The sequence below is a fragment of the Lynx canadensis genome, chromosome E1 (assembly GCF_007474595.2).
Source record: "Lynx canadensis isolate LIC74 chromosome E1, mLynCan4.pri.v2, whole genome shotgun sequence".
Lineage (NCBI taxonomy): Eukaryota > Metazoa > Chordata > Mammalia > Carnivora > Felidae > Lynx > Lynx canadensis.
The window spans coordinates 15,095,824-15,119,245 of NC_044316.2; the positions used below are offsets into that span (position 1 = coordinate 15,095,824).

The following is a 23,422-nucleotide window of genomic DNA, read 5'->3' on the forward strand; positions in this document are numbered from 1 at the left end:
GAGCAATTGCCAGCACAGTAGAATGGAAAAAAGGCAGCGAGAAGAAATATTCTGAGGGTGCTATCTGTTTTCTTGACAGATAATTTAAACACCTTGGCTGGATTATTTCAGAACCAAAGGAAATGCTTTGGCTTCCATTAACCCCTGGCGAGGGGCTCGCTCCCGTGAGGCTTCCGCACAATTACTGGGGAGCGGCGTGTGCCAGCTTCAGAGAGACGTGGCTCCCGACAGTGCTGCTCTATGGCTGTGGGGCTGTGTGCCTCACCCCTTCCTCACGGCCTAAGCTCAGGCCTGGGTGCCCCCCTCCCCCATTACCTGTGATGTGGAGAGGCCCCTGCACGCCAGTGAGAACAGGGCCCCCTGTCTTCCCTCTCCCTTGGGTCCCACAGGCCATCTTCTCCCTGTATTCCAAATGGTCTCGCGAGTTCAACAAATCCATGTAGGCTAATGACGCTTGTACTATTGTCCTTAATTACTTGATTTGCCAACATTGCATGCAGGCCTCCTCTTACGCTTCATTTGCATGCAGCATGAAATCCCTCTGAATCCCAAATATTTAACTATCTTCCCTGTTCCAAGACAGATTTGAGAGGGCAAACGTGTTATGGTGGTGTTTGGCTGTGTCCCTGCCTCTGTCCCCAGATGGAGTGGGCCACACATAGGGAATGAATAGAGCTGGAATCAGAAAATTGGACAGGCCAATTATGCCCAGCCAGGTCTTTTCAGAGGACCTTTGTGATTCTGATTCAATTCCCAGAACAACAAACATGCCTATGTTTAAACACAGTCTCAGAAACATATTCCAAATCCAACATGAAATCGTTTCTGGGCTGACTGCGACCTGGCAGGGCTCATGGGCCTTGCAGGAACGCTTTCCTGGGTTATGGATTTGATTATTGCTTCATTTCCAATTGGTCTTGTTCCTTCTTGGGGAAAACCTGTAATTCTGAGGTTCTGTTGCCTTGTCTGTCTTCCAGATTCACCAATGTTTCTCTTATTGTTTTCAGCTCTCCCTGCCCCCCTTTCCCCCGGCATTCTGGGAGATTTCTGAAGTTTCTGTTCCTATCACTGATTCAAGCTTTTCTGGGTCTGATTTTAGTGATCCCTTGTTATCTCTAAGGTGTGTGCCTGTGAAATCTAGCATGTATACGAAAGTACATGAAAACAAAGTACATTTCAAAGAACCATAGTTGGGGCACCTGGGTGGCTCAGTCGGTTAAGCATCCAACTCTTGATTTCAGCTCAGGTCATGACCTCATGGTTGTGGGATGGAGTCCCACGTAGGGCTCCAAGCTGGGTGTGGAACCTGCTTAACATTCTCTCACTCCCTCTGGCCCTTTCCCCTGCTTGCATGTGCTCTCTCTCTCTCTCTCTCTCTCTCTCTCTCTGTCTTTCTCTAAAACAAAACAAAACAAAAAACCAAACTGAACCATAGAACCATAGTTAAGTAAACACCTGTGAACTCATGGAGAAATGAAATATTACCCAATCTGGGAAGCCTCTATAAGCCCTTCCTGTCTTCCAGAGGTCACCATTGGGAATCTTGTGTTAAATAATCCCTTCCTTTTCTATTAAAAACAAAACAATACAAAAAAACTTATGTGTGCATTTCTAAAAAGTAAATATTTACTATTACCTGTTTTTGAACATCATATTTTTGAATCACTGTATATTCTTTGGTGACTTGCTTTTTTCCCCTTTGATCACTGTGTTTTTAAAAACAGTTTTTTGCAATCGCCATCAAAATAACACCAGCATTCTTCACAGAGCTAAAACAAACAATCTTAAAATTTGTATGGAACCAGAAAAGCCCCCGAATAGCTAAAGCAATCCTGAAAAAGAAAACCAAAGCAGGAGGCATCACAATCCTGGACTTCAAGCTATACTACAAAGCTATAATCATCAAGACAGTATGGTACTGGCACAAGAACAGACACTCAGATCAGTGGAACAGAATAGAGAACCCAGAAATGGACCCACAAACGTATGGCCAACTGATCTTTGACAAAGCAGGAAAGAATATCCAATGGAATACAGACAGTCTCTTCAGCAAGTGGTGCTGGGAAAACTGGACAGCAACATGCAGGAGAATGAACCTGGACCACTTCCTTACACCACACACAAAAATAAACTCAAAATGGATGAAAGACCTAAATTTAAGACAGGAAGCCAACAAAATCCTCAAGGAGAAAGCAGGCAAAAACCTCTCTGATCTTGGCTGCAGCAACTTCTTACTCAACAAGTCTCCGGAGGCGAGGGAAACAAAAGCAAAAATGAACTACTAGGACCTCATCAAAATAAAAAGCTCCTGAACAGCAAAGGAAACAATCAGCAAAACTATAAAGTAACCGATAGAATGGGAGAAGATATATGCAAACGACATATCAGATAAAGGGTTAGTATCCAAAATCTATAAAGAATTTATCAAAGTCAACACACAAAAAACAAATAATCCAGTGAAGAAATGGGCAAAAGACATGAATAGACACTTCTACAAAGAAGACATCCAGATGGCCAACCGACACATGAAAACATGCTCAACATCACTCATCATCAGGGAAATACAAATCAAAACCACAATGAGATACCACCTTACACCTGTCAGAATGGCTCACATTAACAACTCAGGCAACAACAGATGTTGGCGAGGATGCGGAGAAAGAGGATCTCTTTTGCACTGCTGGTGGGAATGCAAACTGGTGCAATCACTCTGGAAAACAGTATGGAGGTGCCTCAAAAATTTAAAAATCGAACTACCCTACGACCCAGCAATTGCATTACTAGGTATTTATACAAGGTATACAGGTGTGTTGTTTCGAAGGGGCACATGCACCCCAATGTTTATAGCGGCACTATCAACAATAGCCAAAGTATGGAAAGAGTCCAAATATCCATTGATGGATGAATGGATAAAGAAGATGTGGTATACACACACACACACACACACACACACACACACACACACACACACACACACAAGGGAGTATTACTTGGCAATCAAAAAGAAGCAAATCTTGCCATTTGCAACTACGTGGATGGAACTAGAGGGTATTATGCTAAGCGAAATTAGCCAGTCAGAGAAAGACAAATATCATATGACTTCACTCATATGAGGACTTTAAGAGACAAAACAGATGAACAGAAGGGAAGGGAAGCAAAAATAATATAAAAACAGGGAGGGGGACAAAGCATAAGAGACTCATAAATATGGAGAACAAACTGAGGGTTACTGGAGGGGTTGTGGGAGGGGGATGAGCTAAATGGGTAAGGGGCATTAAGGAATCTACTCCTGAAATCATTGTTGCACTATATGCTAACTAACTTGGATGTAAATTTAAAAATTAAAAAATTTAACGTTCATTTATTTTTGAGAGAGGGGAGGGACACAGAGAGAGGGAGACACAGAATCCAAATCAGGCTCCAGGCTCCAAGCTCCAAGCATCAGCACAGGGCCCGACGTGGGGCTCAAACTCATGAACTGTGAGATCATAACCTGAGCCAGACACGTAACCGACTGAGCCACCCAGGAGCCTTGCTCATTGTGTTTTTAATTCACCCTTTGATGACTTTAGGTATAGTTCTTTTTTCGCTGCTATATATTATTCCACAGCCATGATTCACCTATCCATTGTACCATGAAAAACCATTTGGGTTGTCCCCAGGTTTTTTTGCCGTTACAAAATATGCTGCTATAGGCACTCTTGGCCATGTCTCCTGGGGAGCCTTGTGAGAGTTTCTCCAGGTCGTATGGCTAGGAGCAGGGTGTGAGGTCGAGCATCGTGCACAGGAGATGACACTCATGAGGTGCCAGGTGCAGCATGGAAATGAACCAGCCAGGACTCCTACTGAAGGGGCCGCTCTGATTTAGTTTGTAGATAGGGAGCATCAGGACCTGACCCATGACATGACATGACCTTAAGTTGATGCAGGTTGGGAGCAGCAGGCAGAGTTTAAGAGTTAAGGGGACAACCAGGTGCCAGGTTCAGAGCTACCAACTGTTATTAGAAAATGGTCAGGGCCAGGAGGGCTTTGTTGTGGGTACATGGGCCCAGTCTGGGATGTAATGACTTACAAAGTCAAAGCAAGAAGAAGGGGGTCAGGGAGCCAGGAGTCCCCCAGAGCATGGGGGATGACTACTTTGGCAACGAAGGGGAGGGAGGCTGAGGGCTACCCCTATTCATCCATCCTGTCTTCCTCCACCCCTCGAGCTGTCCTGGATTAGGAAGGAGTGAGGGCCTATTCTGGAGAACAGTGGTCACAGGTTTGGTAGAAAATTGGGAGCGGGAAGCTGGTCTAGTGGCAAGGTTCAGACAGCCCAGGTTCAAATCCCAGTTCTTCATGCCCTTGCTGTGTCACCTTAGACTTGTTACTTAAGGTCCTGGAGCCTCCATTTGGGTGGAAAATGGAGACACAGAGCCCCGCGCCTGGCCCAGAGGAGGAGCCCAACAAAACAAGTTGTTTTCTGGTTCCCTTTTTTTTTTTTTTTTATAAGAGGGATTTTCTGGCACTGTAGTAGGTCACGTGTCTTGAGTTATTTCCTTAGGAGAGGAGATGGGTGTGTTTTTCCAGGGCTGGGCACCACCTAGGAGTTTAATAAATATTTCCTGAAGGATGGAGTCACACTCTACTCCCTAGTCTCCATCCGCAAGACAGCTGGCTAGGGGGAAGGGCACAACTGTGCCAGCCAATGTCACTTGGCATCTGGAAAACGGGCAGGAAAATCCGATTATCCAAATTTTTATTCAAATTAATGCAGGAAACCGACCAAATTGTATGCTTTCTCCCTAGCTCACCTCCCTGGGACACATAGAGGAGGGTATCATAGCAGGAAAAACCAGGTCACAGAGGGGACCCATATGGGAGGAGGGGTGGGGTGAGCTGGGCTGTGGTGTCATGACACTGTTATACCAACACATCCACAGGGACAGTGAAGTGGTTCTGCACCTCGTCATACTCAAAATTGGTCACACAGATCACAGAGTCCCTAACCCCACAGACTACTGAGCACCCTGGGGTGGCTGAGTAAGTGGGGGGGGGGCACCCAGCGGTGTAACAGAGTCAAACACTAGGAGCTGTGGGCCACGTTCCTGGTAGGGCTTCACATCAGGCCACGTCAACCCATCTCCCTGGTCTCTACGGCCAAAGAGCCTCCTGCCCCCCGCCTCAGGGGAACCCAGGACCTTGGACGTGGAAGGTGGGGAACCTCATCGGCTCTATGCCGCTCAGTGAACTCGACAGCACAGCGTGTCCCCATCCTGGACAGCCCCTCTCCGAGAGGGCCGCCGGCCTCTCTGCTGTACCCTTTCTACTTCATCTTCTCAAGAGGTCCACCCTGGCCAGTCTCCACTCCCCACTTTTTAAACTGTGGTAAAATGTGCGTAATGTAAAACTCACCTTTCCACCCATTTTTAGCTGAACAGTCCAGGACCATCCAGAACACTCACATTATTGTGCTACTGCTACACCATCCGCCAGAACTCTTCCATCTTCCCAAACTGAAACTGTGTGCCCGTTAATGAATAATCCCTCATCCCCCCACCTCCAGCCCCTGGCAACCATCATTCTACTTTCTATGAATCTGACTATTCTAGGGACCCCGTGTAAGTGGAATCCTACAATGTTTGCCCTTTCGTGTCTAGCTTATTATTTAGCGTCACGTCCTTGAGGTTCTTCCATGTTGTAGTGTGTAACAGAATTTCCATCCCCCCCGCCCTGGGCCCTTTAAAGTAGGCTTCGCGCCCAGCATGGAGCCCAACGCAGTACTGAAACTCATGACCCTGAGATAAGGACCTGAGCTGAGATCAAGAGTCAGATGCTCAACCGACAGAGCCACCCAGGCGCCCCATCCATTTCTTTTTAAGACTGAATAATATGAATAATAATCGGAAAGTACAACATATCGTTTATCCATTCATCCAACAGTAGACGCTTGGGTTGCTTCCACCTTTAGGCTGATGTGAGTAATGCCACAAGGAACACTGATGTGCGAGGTCTGCTTGAATCCCTGCTTCCAATTCTTTAGGGGATATACCCAGAAGTAGAACTGGTAGATCATTAATTTGTGGAGCTCCCACCAAAGTGTCTTCCGTAGTGGCTGCACTATTGTACGCTCCCCCCAGCAGTGCGCAAGGTTCAAATCCCTCTATATCCTCACCAACACTTATTACTTTCTGCTTTTTAAATATCAGCCATCCTGACTAGCGTGTGATGTGGGGACTGGTCTACTTTTAACCCTGTAGCCTCCCTCCCCACCCTGCACCCAACACTCCTGATCCCTCTGCCCTGTTCTACTCTCTTCCCCATTCAGAATCTGACATCCTATATGATTTGCTTATCGATTAGTTTGATCATTTTTATAGTCTGTTCCCTCTCTCCTCTTCCTGCCCCTGCTAGAACGTAAACTCAAGGTAGAGGTATTTGGCTTTTTGCTCATTGCTATTTTCCAAGGACCTAAAACAGTGCCTGGCACATAGTAAATACTCAATGACTACTGAATGAATGAATGAGTGAGTGAACGAATGAATGAACAGCAAGTAGAGCTGTTAGAAGTTTTAGAGGCAGACACACCTGGCTCCATCAATTACCACCTGGTGTCTCTGGGCAAGTGACTTCCTTTCCCTAAGCCTCAGTTTCCCCATCTGTCGCATAAGGGCAAAAATGAGTACTGCACTGGGCTCCTGAGAGGATGATGATTAATATTCCCTGTCTGGTCCACAGTGGGTGCTCGGTTAACATCCACTGCTCAACGCCAGGCTGGACTCCTGTGGAGTGCATGGGCAGGACCACTGGCCCAGTGGACTGGAGCACAGTGGTGAGGAAGTCCTCTCGGACTGGGCAGCATCTCGGAGAGGAAAGTTCTTTCTCCGGTGCGCAGATACAGGCGCAGATAGGCACCCCAAATAAGTGGCAGAGAAGTGAGCGGGAGACTACTCTGCCAGCCCCCACAGGAGGAAGGCGTGCTGGAGGGCCCCACGATCCCACTCCCCCTGCCACTTCCACATGCGTGGGAGGCCAGGAGCCTATGCTGACGGTCTGCTTGGCAGAGCCACGGAGTGTGGGAGGTGACCAACACACTGAGGAAGTAGGACCACCCGGGTCCCCCAGGGACGCTGTGACAGCAGCCCAGAGCCAGACACAGATGATGGGGCGCTCAGGCAGCTGCCCGCCCGCCTGCTCCGGTGCCAGCCGCCCACTCCTGAGCGCACTCATGGGCCTCCAGAAGGGCCCTCTGGCCAAGCTGTTTGCAGCAACAATCAAAACAGCAAGTAACAGCAGGAGCAGGAGAGGACCAGCGTGGGGAGGCAGATGGCAGCCTGCAGTGAGCGCAGGCTGCCCGCCTGGAAGGCAGGTGCCACGAGGCCTCTGGGCTAGGCTGGCGAGGCTGCTTCCTGTTGGTGCTGGCTTGCAGCGAAGGGGCCCCTGCTTCTCTCTGGCCTCCTGTAGGTCTGTGCCAAGGTGGACCCTTCCCAGGGGCCCCACTGGGTCATCCTGGTCACCCTCCAGGTTAGGCAATTTGGAGATGAGTTAAAGACCATCATGTGAAGCTACTTTCCTACTTCAAAAATTGCTCTTTTCAGTCAATCATCAAATGGGAGGGAGGGGCCAAGAGATGAGAATACAGACCCAGTATCGATGGGCATCAATGTGGGACCCCAGCCAGGGCCAGCTGTGAGGAGACTTCAGGGAAATCAAAAGCCCCCTGCTGGGGAAAGGTTCTAAAGTGGTCTGAACAAGGAACCGGCTTTCCTTTTTTTGCAAATGTCTCTTTCAATCAGCAAACGTTTCCTGAGCACCTTTTATATGCAAAGCACTGCAGGAAACACAGTAAGTGTTGGTGCAGCCCCGGACTCCGCTGAGTTATAATCAGGATGCGGCATGAAACTGGGAAGGCAAAGTGAACGCTCTAATTGTATTAATCAGCTTTCAATTGCTTACAAATTGGTCTTCTCCCCTTTCTAGCTCAGCCCCCTCAGAGAACGCCTGCGTCCTCAAAGAAGCCTTCTTATTCCAAAGGTACAGCCTCTACAAAGAGGCTCGAGGAATGGTTTCTGGAATCCTGGGGAATTTAGATTCTAATTAACTTTTCTACAGATTACAGTAGAACTTTGAGTGAGTCACTCTTTCTTTAAATGAATTGGGATTAAAGGCTAAACAAGCAGTGAAATAATTTCCGGCTTGCAACATCATGTGCTGAGAAGCCCCCATGCAGCCCCTCCTGACCTTGGACTAACACAGTCATGAAAGCACGTGAAGAAAGGGCACAAGGACACCGGCACAGGAGGGATCTGACAGTCAGCCTACAGGTGGTTGGTCTCCCCTCCGACAACAGAGTGGGCCAGATAGAGTGTGCGTCCCTGGGCCACCAGGGCCTTTCCTGCCTGGTAGGGATCAGGGGGCAGGGTGCAAAGCCCCCTGGGCAGCCTTCCTGGTGTGGCATGTCTGTGGGTTTCTAGCGCTGCACAGGAGCACATCACTCCCCCAGCCCTGCCTTTATACATGGGAGACAGGCTCCCAGAAGAGAACCAGGTGTGAGTGGGAAGGAGCTGCCATGGTGAATTGCATCTGGAAAGGTGCGTTTCCCTAAGGAAGGCTCAGCAGTGGGAGCAGGGACAGGCAGAAAGAACCAAACCAGGCCTGTAGATGTCTCCACCCTTCCTGGTCCCGATGGCCGCAAGGCTGGGTCCCAGGAGCGCCATGGTGCGTCCTCCGTGGAGCAAGATCCCAGACCCAGGAAAGGGGTTATGAGCAGTGTGTATGCTGCCTGGGGTAAATCCTAGTCTGCAGAGCTCACAGCACCTGCAGGTGGATGTTGCACATTCGTATGCACAAAGACAAACACAGGAAACCACCAGAGTCATACAAATAACAACAACAATAAAAAAACCCAAAAAACCAGGATCGGTGATGTGGAAGGAAAGCTTTAAGATTCTTCAGAATGGAGGAGTTGGAAATGATTTGGTAGAAGATCATGAATACAGAAGACAGGATGGAAATGCACCCTTCAACTTAGAAGTGCCCCCAAGAAGAAACCAGAAGAGCTGGGAACAAAGCAATAAGCAAACACATAATTGAAACCCTTTCTGGAACGGAAGACCCAAATATGCCTATTCTAGAAAAATAATCAGTGAAAATGACCTAAGCATATCCAGACAAAAATGTTAATTTCCAAATACATACATATACACACCACCAGGTTATTTAAAGAAGAATAAAATGAGCCAAGTCTGGCTTCAGACTTCTCCCCCATGTCTCTGAGCTTGCCTTGAAAACTGTCTGTTGTGCATCGGATCCTGTCATCCCGCCTTCTCTTTTTCTCAGTTTTGCCTTCACGGGCTCCACGGGCTTGTAGCCTAAGCTGTCTCCCCGAGTCCCCGAAACTGTCTTCTGGCTCACGATGTCCTTCCTGGACTTCTGTGGTGGTGCCTGATGTGCTATTTCACCAGTCCACCCAGCTCTTTCATCCCCCTTTCTTTATATCTTGAACACATGTCAGAGTCTATTAATTTGCCCACAAGGAAATCGGGAAAGTGACTGCAGAGGGTGGCTGCTCACAGAGGGAATGGGAACGGTGTGGGGCGGGGAGTCCGGGGAGCAAATGCTTCCACAGCAGCAAGTTGAAAAAAGGCTAATTGGGTAAGGGCTGTAGTTTTGTGTGGTCACAAAAACATCATATTCACGACAGCTGGCACAGTAGAAATAGGGACTCAGTGCTCCAGGCTGTTGGGAGTTTTGACCAGGGATCAAAAATTAAAAAACAGTCAATAAGAACCAAAAAATAAGGAAACATACGTGGCTGTTAATGGGAATGACAAGGTTCATTGTTCTAAAAAATTACTGAAGTAGAGCGCAATTGAGTTTTAAAATTTATTAATAACATTTTTCATTTTTAGAAATGAAAATGGTTCCGTGGTTCTTTTTCAAATTTGCCGATTCTTTTTCAAAGGTCCTATTTGTTCAATTTGGTTTCTGATCTTTCTCTTATCTCTTTTACTTAACTAATGAAAAAAAAACCCATATTTATATCTCTTTTAGCTTCTCTATTATCTCTAGTTCCCTGGACACCAACCCTAGTTGTTACCTTTGCTGACCCTCCCTCATGGTGATTCTTTTCATATGTGGTTGGCAGACAACAGGGCAAGCTCACAGAATTGTGAATGGGAAAGAGTACGATCAGTCCTATTACCAGTCAAGTTGTCTCTATGGTATAAAGGCAAGAGCTATTATTGGATAACAAAAGATTCCGAAAGCATACCATCCATGGGCCCATATTTAAGATGACCTAAAATTACACACAAGCTAATTATGATATAAATCAAAAGTAGTAATTCAAAAGTGTATAAGAGGGAATATAAATGCTGGTGTTTATTCTTCTCTTCTAACAATCCATTCTGAGAATATAATTAAAAAAAAAAACTTTTTAACATTTATTTATTTTTTGAGAGACAGAGACAGAGTGTGAGCAGGGGAGGGACAGAGACAGAGGGGAGTCACAGGATCTGAAGCAGGCCAGGCTCTAAGCTGTCACCACAGATCTCGACGCGGGGCTCGAACTCACAAACTGCGAGATCATGACCTGAGTTGAAGTCGGATGCTTAACCAACTGAGCCACCCAGGTGCCCCACCTGAGGATATAATTTTAAATGTAGGCAAAGAGTTATGCACAGATATTCTGTGGTTAATAAGAAGGAAAAAAAGGAAATAACTTAGACATCCTAAATTAGAAGTAGCCATATGACAGAATGTTTATAAGTAGTTACCGATTATGCTGAAAACGACTTACTATACGTTAATGTTGAAATGTGGGTTAACAATATAAAGAAGAAAGATCAGAAGAAAACATGTCAAATGTTAGCAGTGATTGTTTCTGGATGACAAGATTATGGGTTTTTGGGGTGTATGTATTTCTTTATGCTTTTTGATAACACTGTAAATGTCAATGATCCATATTGATTTCATAATCAGAAAAGAGTAAAATGTATGTAACGTTTAAAAAAAAATGAAAACTTCAGGGCACCTGGGTGGTTCATTTGGTTAAGCATCCGACTCTTGCTTTCGGCTCAGGTCATGAGCTTGCAGTTTGTGGGTTCGAGCCCCGCGTTGGGCTCTGTGCTGACAGCGCGGAGCCTCCTTGGGATTCTCTCTCTCTGCCCCTCCCATGCTCCTGCTCACTCCTGTTCCCTCTCAAAGTAAATAAATAAACCTTAAAAAAAATTAAAAAATGAAAACTTCTAAGAGTAACAACAGTTAAGGACTTAAATATCTGGGTAACGTTAAATGCGAGAGCTGAAATGCCATCACCCTGACGCGGACATTATAGTGCACCACTCTCAAAACAACAGCCGGAGCAGCCTTTAAAAAGAGGGAGAGGATTCAGGTCCTGTCTCTCCACTACTCAAGACCCCCCAGGGGCTCTGCATTTCACTCAGGGTAAAAGCTGAAGTCCTTACAAGAGTCCACAAGGGCCAACACGGTGTAACCCTCTGCCATGTCTCTGAGCTCCTCTTCCAACTCTGGCTAAAGCCAGTCACACTGGTCTCCTTGCTGTTGTTCCTCAAGCCTTTGCAGTCACTGTACCCTCCTCGTGGAGTGCTTTCCAATCACATATCCATATAGCGTGCGTCAGACCTCTGCTCAAGTGTCAGTTCATCAGTGAGCCCTTCCCTGACCCCCATACAAAATGGCAGCTGCCCCCAATGTTTGCAGCCCCCTCCCCTTCACCCTGAGCACGTTTTCACCATCTGTGACACGGCAGAATTCACTTTGCTGTGTTTGTGGTCTCCCTGTCCCACGAGAAGATGCTCAATAGATGTGTGTTGAATGCTCGGATGAATAAATGCGTTAGACTAAGGGCTGAAGCTCACACTGCCGTACTGCTGAAGTGCACAGATCAGGCAGTGACACCAGCCAGAGAGCCCCAGGGACACAGAACCAGCGTCCCGCTCACTCCAGAGAAAATACTTACAATTACAGCCAGAGAGGACAGAAGGGAAGTGTCAAAAGGAAAGAAAGATGGGAGTGTTAGGGCACAGTGGTATGAAAGTTTCCATCAGAAAATTCAAGTGCTTCCATCAGGATGTGGCTTTGCTGCAGGACAGAACTCCCGATTTTTGTCACAGACTCCGAACCAGCTCTCTGTGTCACTTAAAATGACATTTTAAATGCTCTTTCTATTTAACTATCTCTTTGTTGTGATTAGATAATTTTTCTAAGACAAAAAGGTATGAGGAAACCAATTACCCTGTCACTCTCACACCCCAAAAACAGGCAGGAAAATGTAGCACCTGGGTATGGTACACACTGGCACCCCGATGCACCCACATGTGCGCTTTCACAGCCGGTCCACACCTCCCAAATGTCCACGGTGGGCCTAGAGGGAATGTGGACTTTTTTTTTTTTTTTTTTTTTAGTATTTCTTATTCATTTTTGAGAGAGAGACAGACAGACAGAGCGTGAGCAGGGGAGGGGCGGAGAGAGAGAGGGAGACAGAATCTGAAGCAGGCTCCAGGCTCCGAGCCATCAACACAGAGCCCAGCGCAGGGCTCGAACCCACGAACTACAAGATCATGACTTGAGCCGAAGTCGGATGCTCAACCGACTGAGCCACCCAGGTGCCCCGGGAATGTGGCCTCCTCTCACTAAGTTGTACTGGCCTCTAGAAATTCAAGGACAAACTGATAGCATAATGCACAGCCTCATATTCTTTGCCTTAGAAGAGATAAGAAAATTCATCCTAAGCTATTTCAGACTTTTTTGGGCACCAGAGCGCTCTGGAGATTAGGACGGGCCAGTGGAGGGCCCCGCACGTGGCAGCTCAGGATGGTTAGGGAGTGTGAGGGTGACCTGCGGGGGGCTGGGCAGGGGCAGCTGCCTCCGGAGCGCCCGGCTAAATCATTACGTTTGCTAAATTCGTCTTCCACCTCCTTTTCCCTGACAGCTCCTTCCTCTCTGTCCTCCCACAGCTGACCGCCATTTCATCCTAAGAATCTGCCACCAGACACTTAGCAGGAATTTCCTCTCTCTCTCTCTCTCTCTCTCTCTCTCTCTCTCTCTCTCTCTCTCAGCAGTGGATTTCTGCATCTTAAAAGGGAACTCTGAAGACACCTGAAGGACTTTGGGTTCAAAGTGAGAATTTCTGGCTGGGTGAGAGAGAGGCCTCTGATATGATGAAGTACCTATTCTAAGCCAGACATCTTGTGCACTTTGCATACTTTAATGACCTTGCTGAATTCCCACAGCACCTCTAGGCAACAGGTGGTATCATCTCCATTTCAGGGTGAGAAATCAGGGACCTCCAGACAAGACAGAATGTTAGCTCATACTTTGAGTATCTTCCCTGTTCTTTTTTTTTTTTAATTTTTTTTTAACATTTATTTATTTTTGAGACAGAGAGAGACAGAGCATGAATGGGGGAGGGTCAGAGAGAGGGAGACACAGAATCCGAAACAGGCTCCAGGCTCTGAGCTGTCAGCACAGAGCCCGACACGGGGCTCGAACTCACGGACCATGAGATCGTGACCTGAGCCGAAGTCGGCCGCTCAACCGACTGAGCCACCCAGGCGCCCCATCTTCCCTGTTCTAAAACACAGCAGTGACCGATGAAAATATTCTAAAAACAAAACGTAAACTTATCCATATTTAAAAATAAAATATAGGGGCACCTGGGTGGCGCAGTCGGTTAAGCGTCCGACTTCAGCCAGGTCACGATCTCGCGGTCCGTGAGTTCGAGCCCCGAGTCAGGCTCTGGGCTGATGGCTCAGAGCCTGGAGCCTGTTTCCGATTCTGTGTCTCCCTCTCTCTCTGCCCCTCCCCCGTTCATGCTCTGTCTCTCTCTGTCCCAAAAATAAATAAACGTTGAAAAAAATAAAATAAAAAAAAAATAAAATAAAATATATATGGGGGCGCCTGGGTGGCTCAGTCGGTTAAGCATCCAACCTCAGCTCAGGCCATGCTCTCATGGCTTCTGAGTTCAAGACCCACATCGGGCTCACATCTGTCAGCACAGAGCCTGCTTCAGATCCTCTGTCCCTCTCTCTTTCTGCCCCTCCCCCGCTCATGCTATCTCTCTCTCTCTCTCTCTTTCTCTCTCAAAAATAAATATTACAAAATGTTTAGGGGTGCCTGGGTGGCTCAGTCAGTTAAGCGTCTGACTTCAGCTCAGGCCATGAACTCGCAGTCCCCACGTCAGGTCCCACATCAGGCCCCATGTCAGGCTCTGTGCTGACAGCTTAGAGCCTGGAGCCTGCTTTGGATTCTGTGTCTTCCCTTCTCTCTGTTCCTCCCCTGCTCGTACTCTGTCTCTCTCTCTCTCTCAAAAATAAACAGTAAAATTTTTTTTAAATGTTTACAAAACATTATGTATACATATGTATATGTATACATTATATACAAAACATATATGTATATATATTTGGAGTTTCTGATATATATATATCAGATATGTATATCTCAATGGATCAGAAACTCCAAATAGTTACTATTTTGAGGGGCTGAAGGCACAGCCTGCTGAGCTCTGGGTCCAGAAGCAGGTGGAGGCAGCTGGGAGCTTAGCCTTCCAGGGTACAGGAAGAGGTGGGGCACTAGAGTCAGAGTCACTGAAGACGGGGGTTGGTGAAGGGACTTCTCGCCTGGGAAACGAGGCTGAAAAAAGTGGAGACTGTCCCCTTGTCCAAGACTAAGAATGTGAACACTGAGGGAAGCTGGAAGTAGCACACACACAGCCAGGGACTGGCCACGCTGCCCATGGCAGTAATGATCAGCTCTGGACATAATCCCATCATCACTGGGGTCACACAGCCCATCGCTAACCCAGGACATCTGGCTCTGCACTGGGGTGGGGGGGGGGGGACCCAGGACCTGTGGAGGAAACAGAATCTCAGCTGGGTGCAGGTGGGGGCAGGGGGAGAAATGGACTCCCACTCAAGACGAGCGTACAAACCCAGATGCCAAAACGCCTGAGGAAAGCGGACATTAGGGAAGACAACTAACAAAACCAACAGTTGGGAGACAGTCTCAAAGATTTAGTGAAATGGAAGGCAGTACTGAAGACTCTACCCAGAAAGTATGCCTGAAAGATAAAGAAAAAAAAAAACAGGAAAGAGCAGTTGGGAGCTACGGGAGGATGACTGAGGCTCTATAATGTGTCCCACAGGACCTCCAGAAGAGAAGACACGGACTAGCAGGATAGCAACGTTCAAGGACAGCATGGCTGAAAATTCCCCGTAACTGAAGATGTTTTATGGATCCATAGATTGAAAGTGTGTATCATTATCGAACTCAACACCCAAGAAACAAATAATCCAGTGAAGAAATGGGCAAAAGACATGAATAGACACTTCTCCAAAGAAGACATCCAGATGGCCAACTGACACATGAAAACATGCTCAACATCACTCATCATCAGGGAAATGCAATCAAAACCACAATGAGATACCACCTCACACCTGTCAGAATGGCTCACAGTAACAACTCAGACAACAACAGATGTTGGCCAGGATGCGGAGAGAGAGGCTCTCTTTTGCACTGCTGGTGGGAATGCAAGCTGGTGCAGCCACTCTGGAAAACAGTACGGAGGGTGCCTCAAAAAATTAAAACTAGAACTACCCTACGACCCAGCAACTGCACTACTTAGGTATTTATCCAAGGGATACAGGTGTGCTGTTTCAAAGGGGCACATGCCCCCCCCAATGTTTACAGCAGCACCATCAACAACAGCCAAAGTATGGAAAGAGTCCAAATGTCCATCGACGGATGAATGGATAAAGGAGATGTGGTATAAATACACACACACACACACACACACACACACACACACACACACACCAGAGTATTACTAGTCAATCAAAAAGAACAAAATCTTGCCATTTGCAACTACGCGGATGGAACTGGAGGGTATTATGCTAAGTGAAATTAGTCAGAGAAAGACAAATTTCATATAACTTAACTCATATGAGGACTTTAAGAGACAAAACAGATGAACATAAGGGAAGGGAAACAAAAATAATACAAAAACAGGAAGGGGGATGAAACAGAAGAGACTCTTAAATATGGAAAACAAACAGAGGCTTACTGGAGGGGGTGTGGGAGGGGAGATGGGCTAAATGGGTAAGGGGCACTAAGGAATCTACTCCTGAAATCATTGTTGCACTAAATGCTAACTAACCTGGATATAAACTAATAAATAAATAATTTTTTTTAAAGTGTGTATCAGTTGCAAAGTGAAATAAGTGAAAAAATAAATCCACATCTGGAAAACCAGGGGTGTGCTCCCTTGTGCCTGGCTCATTCGGTTACCACGATCCCCGTCCCGTGACCCTCCACAGAGAGGAGCTGCCTGCCGATGTCCTCCTGCCTTGACCCTGATCCTGGTACCGTGAAGAAAGTCCTGGGTTTGGGGTTAGGAGACATGGTTTGAGCCCCCTCAGAAAGCTCACTGAGCCTCGATTTCTTCTCCTAAAACGGGGTCAGCACCAGAATTATAGAAACTTAGCACCGGAAGGGACTTTGGGGTGGCTCATCACAGCAGACCATGGCTGTGTTCGATTTCCAGCTCTCCCACTAACTGGCAGCTGTGCCCACAAGTTACTTAATCTCTAGTGTCTCCATTTCCCCATCGGCAAAAGGGGATAATAAGAGCACCCGCCTATGGGGTTGTGTAAGGGCGAAATGAACTTTTATCTATAAAGAACTTAGCGCAGTGTCAGGTGCACAGTAAACATTCAACCCAGGACGGCCATTACTATCACTGTAATACGAGCCTCACAAAAATGCTATGCGTACCTACACTCAGGGAGGGACTGCCCACTGAAACCACAGATCACAAGCAAGGCATGCCACCGCTACACTGTGGAACAGGCGAGCTTTCCACCCTTCTCCCTGGCCGCCCATGGTAGGTCCTCCTTGGCCTCTAGGGAAGCCCCTCCCAGCAACCAACCATGAATTTCCCCAAATGCAAGTGTGCTCAGACCCGCCCCAGCCCACCCCCACCTGCTCCCCTGGGCATCCTACCTCTCTCTGCTCACTGCAGATCTTACACAGCCACAGAGGCCGCTTCTGGCCAGGGGAGGCCTCGATCCCACATTTGGTGCACACTTTCTACAAGAGAGAGGACACGAGAATGTAAATACTTCAGCCACTTCCTCCTCAGCTGAGGGGCTGTGAAAACGAACCAAGGAACGCTTTGGCACCTTCCAAGGGGATGGTGTTTGCTTTAGACGGTCAGGGTACATGACTCAAAGGGCACAGATCATCTGAAACCCATAGCTGGCTCTGGGGCACAATGGACGTACCCAGCCACGGATCGCCATGATATAAATTCACCCCACCCCTCATTACGTTCTGTTAGGATCACATAAAAAAACTAAGCTTGCTGGTATTCACAGCTGCATCATTTTCCACCGCAAAAAAACTGGAAACAACCCAAACGCCCAATGCCAGCAGAAGATCCAGGCAAACATAACAGAGTACGTTGTGGCCTTATCAGCAGATTGTGTCGATACCTGGTAATGTGGGCAGGAAGTGATGTTAGTCAACAGAGAAAACACGCATTTGTATACAACCTCACAAAAAACTCACCTATGTGCCTGACAAGGTGAGAAGATGGTCTGGTGAGAAACACCAGTGACAGCTTTATGCCATGTTGCTCGCGGAATGACTCCAGGAACCCCATTATGGAAGTATTAGGCCCATTTCACCGGTGAGCAACCTGGGGTTCAGAGCAGTTTGAAAATCTGCCCAAGTTCATGCAGCAGGTAAGTAATGGACTCAGGTCTGACTCTAGAGCTATTACATAATTTTCCCCAGACGCGGAAGTGGCCAGAAGCTAGTTTCTGCGTGCTTTTCCTTCTATAGTGTTGCTTAAGAGTGTAACTTCTGTTAAGTTTCTCAAAAGCCACATATGAATGAAAACATATGGTATCTGTCTTTCTCTGCCTGGCTTATTTCACTTAGCATAATACCCTCCAGTTCCATCCACATTGCTGCAGATGGCCAGATTTCATTCTTTCTCATTGCCAAGTAGTATTCCATTATATATATATAACCCACATCTTCTTTATTCATTCACCAGTTGATAGGCATTTAGGCTCTTCCCATAATTTGGCTATTGAAAGCACTGCTATAAACATTGGGGTACAAGTGTCCCTATGTATCAGCACTCCTATATCCCTTGGGTAGATTCTAGCAGTGCTATTGCTGGGTCATAGGGTAGGTCTATTTTTAATTTTTTGAGGAACCTCCACACTGTTTTCCAGAGAGGCTGCACCAGTTTGCATTCCCACCAGCAGTGCAAGAGGGTTCCCGTTTCTCCACATCCTCACCAGCACCTATAGCCTCCTGGTTTGCCCATTTTGGCCACTCTGACCATGGGGGAGGGGAAGGGGGAAAAAAAGTTACAGAGAGGGAGGAAGGCAAACCATAAGAGACTCTTAAGGACTGAGAACAGACTGAGGGTAGATGGAGGGTGGGGGAGAGGGGAAAGTGGGTGATGGGCAGGGAGGAGGGCCCTTGTTGGGATGAGCACTGGCTGTTGTATGGAAACCAATTTGACAATAAAGTATATTTAAAAAAAAGAGTATAACTTCTGCACATATATTTGGCTTCTCTGAAACACACAGCAACAGGCCGGGGCGGGCAACGCCAGAAGAAATTCCCCGGGGAGGCACGGGGGACTTCGTGGGGCTGAGACGGGTCTCCAGCTAACCCAGGCAGAGTATGACTCAGCGACAGCACAGCGGATCCTCCTCCAGAGGACTGTCCCACCGGCGAATCAATCTTTCTGCCAGGAGGAAGCTACTTGGTCCTTGCTGGGCCGGGGGCTCTCTCCTGCCTCCCGCCGCTGAGGGAAGGCTGGATCTGTAGCTTGGCCTTTTCCGCAGGCTGCCAACTGAGCAAGGAACACACTCTCCTCAGAGAGGAAAATGTCACCGACTTGGCTTCCCAGAGCATGTCGTCACCACCCGGTCAGGTGGCTGAGCCCAGCACCGCGGGGAGGCGGGAGCCAGCTCTCAGCAAAGGGAAAGCTGTGATACATTGGTGGGGAGTATACATTTGCTACCATTCGATGCTCAGGGACGAGAAACGTCACTTTTATTTATTATAAAATGTAATCTGCTTCAAGCTCTTGTCTGTCTGGGCTGGCAGGAAGTCCATCCCAGCCACAATTGGGGCCCCTCCCTGGCTCTTACGAAGGTCCTAAGCTTGGGGTCTCTGGTGGTGCAGTCCAACTGGGGAGGGGTCAGTGAGTGCCATCTGGGGTGCTCACTGCTGTGCTGCTCTCCCTCTGGGTGCCCACGGTCCCTTGGAGGGGTAAGGGGTCTAGCTACTTCTGAACCAGGTCTGGGTTTGGGATCTGTAACAGGCTGGGGCTTAGTGTCATCAGGGGCCAGCAGCCTGTCTCCCAGGAGCCCTGAGCTGCCGTCCCTGACCTGGTCTGGAGACTCCCCTCCCCCTCCCAGTACTCACCCTCAACCCTTCTATCCCTAGGACAGCGGGCCCCATAAGCCCAGACGGTGGGCCTCAGAACAACAACATGGGCCTCTCTTGCTGAGGGTAAAGAGACAGGAAGGAAGCACTGAAGCCAGCTGGCTGCTTCCCTTGCTAATTCCCACCATCCTGTATAAATGGCACATGTGTGCCCTCTCAGAGAGGTGAGATTTTCCTGATGCTTATAGTGCTGGATGACAACTCACCTCAAAGCACCCTCTGCCCTCCCAATGAGATGAAGGTGCTAGGCATAAGGAGAGAATAGAAGACCAGTTGCCACCATTTCCTGAGCAATTGCATGCGCCAGGCACTGGGACCCTGGTGACAAAGTATGAAGGAGGCGGGTGTTATGACCTCCATTATAAGGATAAGGAAACTGAGGCTCAGAGGCGTTCAAGACTGCTCAAGGCCCCACAGCTAGCTAGGGACTATCAGGATCTGTGAGCATCCCTTCTCCCAGACCTCAGGAGAGCTGGATAACGCCCTCCCTTGCCTGGGTGCCAAGCTGGTGTCCTGGCTCTCCAGGGAGCTGGTTCATATCCCTGGGAGTGTGGCTGATACCTCTCAAATAGACAGAGAAGGCAACAAGGGTGACCCTGGGACGAGGCTTTGCTGGGATTGGGGTGCAGCCACACTGCTTATCAGCTGCATGACACTGGTTCTAGGAGCAAACACTTGGACTTGAAGTGAGCCTTGAAGGATGGGCACGCACATGCCCTCGAGACCTATCGTCCGGTTGAATGAACATCCGTGCCATCGGGGGATAGGCATAACAGCTGTGTTGTCTTCTACCCGCGGACACAGAAGCACCCAGCCTGGGGACAGGAGCAGCATGGGCCCGTTGCCCTCCAGAGGCTGGGCCAAAGGCTGTTCATCAATTACCAGTCTGGAAGGCAGGAAGAGGGATGGGTTGCACGTCCCAAATGTCCCCTCTGCTTCTTGTCCTGTGGAACGCTGTGTGTGTGTGTCGGTGGGGGGGGGGGGGGCGGCGATCAGGAGTGGCACGACAGGACACACAAGCCTGTTTTCAGGCTACCACAGGCCATCACTGGTGGAGCCCACAGTCCGTTCTTGCCATCTCTCGGTCACCTTCCTGCGCCTGCAGTGTCTCTGGCTGGGGAATCCGGGCCAGCAAAAAGATAACGTGCCTCAGTTCAAATCATACATAATTGCTGCTCCATTAAATCTCGGATCAGTAAGAAAATAATGCACCTTTTCTCCTTATGGGCTTGGTCTTTGTTCTGGGGTTCCAATAAGGGAAATTAGGCAGGTGGTGTTTGAAAAAGCCAGTGACAGAGAGGGTGAGCCAGCCATGACATCAACCCAATGCAAAAGGCATAGGGCACCCTTATGTCAGGGACAGTCTCGGGGCCTGGAGATGGGCTTCCACTGAGTGGCATTGCCCCAGGGGTGCGACCACCAGCTTCCCGGGCTCAGCTGTCCCTTGCTTCCTGCAGCTTGGACCTCTGAGCATTAAACAAAACACGCCTAGCTCCTGGGCCTGCCTCAGAGCAGAAGCAACAAAGCTCCAGGCCTTCAGCCGCACCTGCTCTCTCTCCTTTCCCTCCATGCCCGCCTTTTGCAAATATGTATTCCAGCCCAGACGGGGTGGCTCAGGGCACAGTCCACAGGCTGTGGGGGCAAGAAGGCGCAGCCTGCCATTAAGACGCAACCTTGGACTTGTTTCTAAGTTTCTCTGAGCCTCGTTTCTTCGCCCGTAAAATGGTGGTACCGGGCGGATTCCTGCCACAGTTGGGAGATGGAGGGAGATGATTCATGAAAGTGCTTAGAACACCACGTGGTCAAGAGCAGCAACACCGCAGTTCTTTCCTGCACACCTGCCTCAGTGAAGGGTGCCAGCACCCATCAGTCACACAAGCCCAAATGCAAATCATCCTCGATCCTCACTCTCCCTCATTCCCACCAAACAATCCACCTCCAAGAACGCTACATCTCACTGGACTCCACCGCCCGCCACCCCTCCGACCCCGCCATGATCCACACCGTGGCTGTCTTCACTGCCCGGACTGCACCGTGGCCTCCCGGCAGATCTCCTCACCCCCACTTTGGCCAGCCTCCAGTCGGTTCCTGGCACAGCAGCAGGAGTGATCTTTTCAAGATGCAAATCTAATCATGTCATTTCTCCTGTCCCTGCCAGCTTAAAAGCCTCCAAAGACTTCCTGTTGTTCTCTGGATGAAGACCGCCTGCCTTCACGTGGTATGCGGTGCCTGTTGAGGCTGGACTCTCCTTGTCTGCCTCAGTTCACTCTCCCCGGCTTTACTACCTCACTCTCCATGCTCTCCCTTGCTTCTTCTGCCACAGGACCTTTGCATATGCTGCTCCCTCTGTCTGGGATGCACTTGGCCACACTCTCTCATTGTTAACCTATGCATCCTTCAGACCTCAGCAAAAGTACCACTTCTTCAAGGAAGCCTTCCCTGCCTTCTTACCCCATTGGAGCTTCCATAACAGGCTCTTGCCTCTGTTTCTACCACTGTCAGAGTCAAGATTTTTACCCTCAATTGTGTGGTGACTGTCACTTCCTCTACTAAGCTGTCAGATCCCTAAGTGCAGAGGCCATGTCTACGTCTGTTCACCTTCCTGTTTTCAGTGACTGGCACAATGAATATTTGTGGAATGAATGAATGAATGAACAAATACATAGGTGATACTTTTAGTATTATAATTGGGAAGAGAAGAACATAGTCCTTTCTAGAATGTGCCAATCTGTTGGGGAGACAAGACACACAGAGACAGGAAACAGCAGCACAAGCCAGGGTGTGCTCCCATCCACACCAAGTGATGCTAAACAGCAGGGCAATGGGAGAGCCCATACATGGGGTAGAGTGCCTGGGGTAGGACTGCTGGACGGGGGGGCCTCACTCTCAGGGTATGGGGCATGAATCCAGGCCTGCCTGGCCACAGAGAAAATGGCGCAGAGGGTCCTTTGTTAAGGATGGGGGGAAGGGATGTGTACCCTGCCCTCCACGTGACCGCTTCCGCCTGCTTTCCCAAGGGTACATCCTGCCGGCCACCTGTGTTTGCAGACCCATTCCAAGGTCTGATCAGGTGCCCTCTTTGACATCCTCACAATCCAGGCCACTTTGGTTACCCCTTCTACTCCCTGGAGCCCCCACACTGCAATCCAAACCTTTACCTTCCCACACCGCAGTCAAGAAACAGGAAGTACAAGAAAGTCTGTGAGGCCACATGCGCCAGAGCTCAACCACTTTACTCCCAGGTCAGGCCTTCTCATCCTCACTGTGAACCCCCGACCCCTTTCAGGCAGAACCCGTGCTTCTCGGGGGTCCCCAAGCTGCTGCCAATTAGAAGACGGGAGGGACACAGTGCCAGCGCAGGGCGGGAACAACACTGTTGGGCACGCTCTCCAACCCTTCTCAGGAACAGAGGTCTGGGGGCATCCGCCAAGTGAGAAACAGCCACACTCCCCACGACGGGTCCTGAGGGCTTTGTGGTATGATCAGATGTCACACAGAAAGCCACTTTTGTGATGCTCAGTCAAGGAAAAAAAAGACGGAAAGGGACCCAAATGTTCCATGCAAGGAGCCAGAGAATGCACACTGTGCTGCGGAAATGAATATCGAAGACAGTTCACTTTAAAATATTTGGTGCTTCAATTCAACAAACGTTCGATACTGGGTATAAGGCTCTGTTCTAGGGAGGAAGAGGATGAACACGGCAGGACCCTTTGTCCTCAATGACTCAGTGAGTGTCCCCCTGAACCGAGGAGTTTACGAACTGGTAAAACTCATCTGGAAAAGGACCTTCTGGACAGTTCCAATCATCATCTGAAGGTGGTTTGGAGGTGAAGCCGCCCCCATCAGGACCCACACTGCCGTGATGCTCACGGAGCGGCCGAGCTAACCCCGGGGAGCAGGGGCAGGAGTGGTTCCGCACGAATGACTGTAGCACCTGCACGAA

At 48.7% G+C, this 23,422-nt stretch overlaps 1 protein-coding gene across 1 annotated transcript in view; it reads right to left on the reverse strand.

Annotated features, from left to right (window-relative positions):
* Window positions 1–23,422, reverse strand: part of RPH3AL (rabphilin 3A like (without C2 domains)) — a 135,491-nt gene that overhangs the window by 37,779 nt on the left and 74,290 nt on the right. The window contains 1 exon segment of the mRNA XM_030296523.1: window positions 17,005–17,091. Coding sequence (XP_030152383.1) covers window positions 17,005–17,091 — 87 coding nt within the window.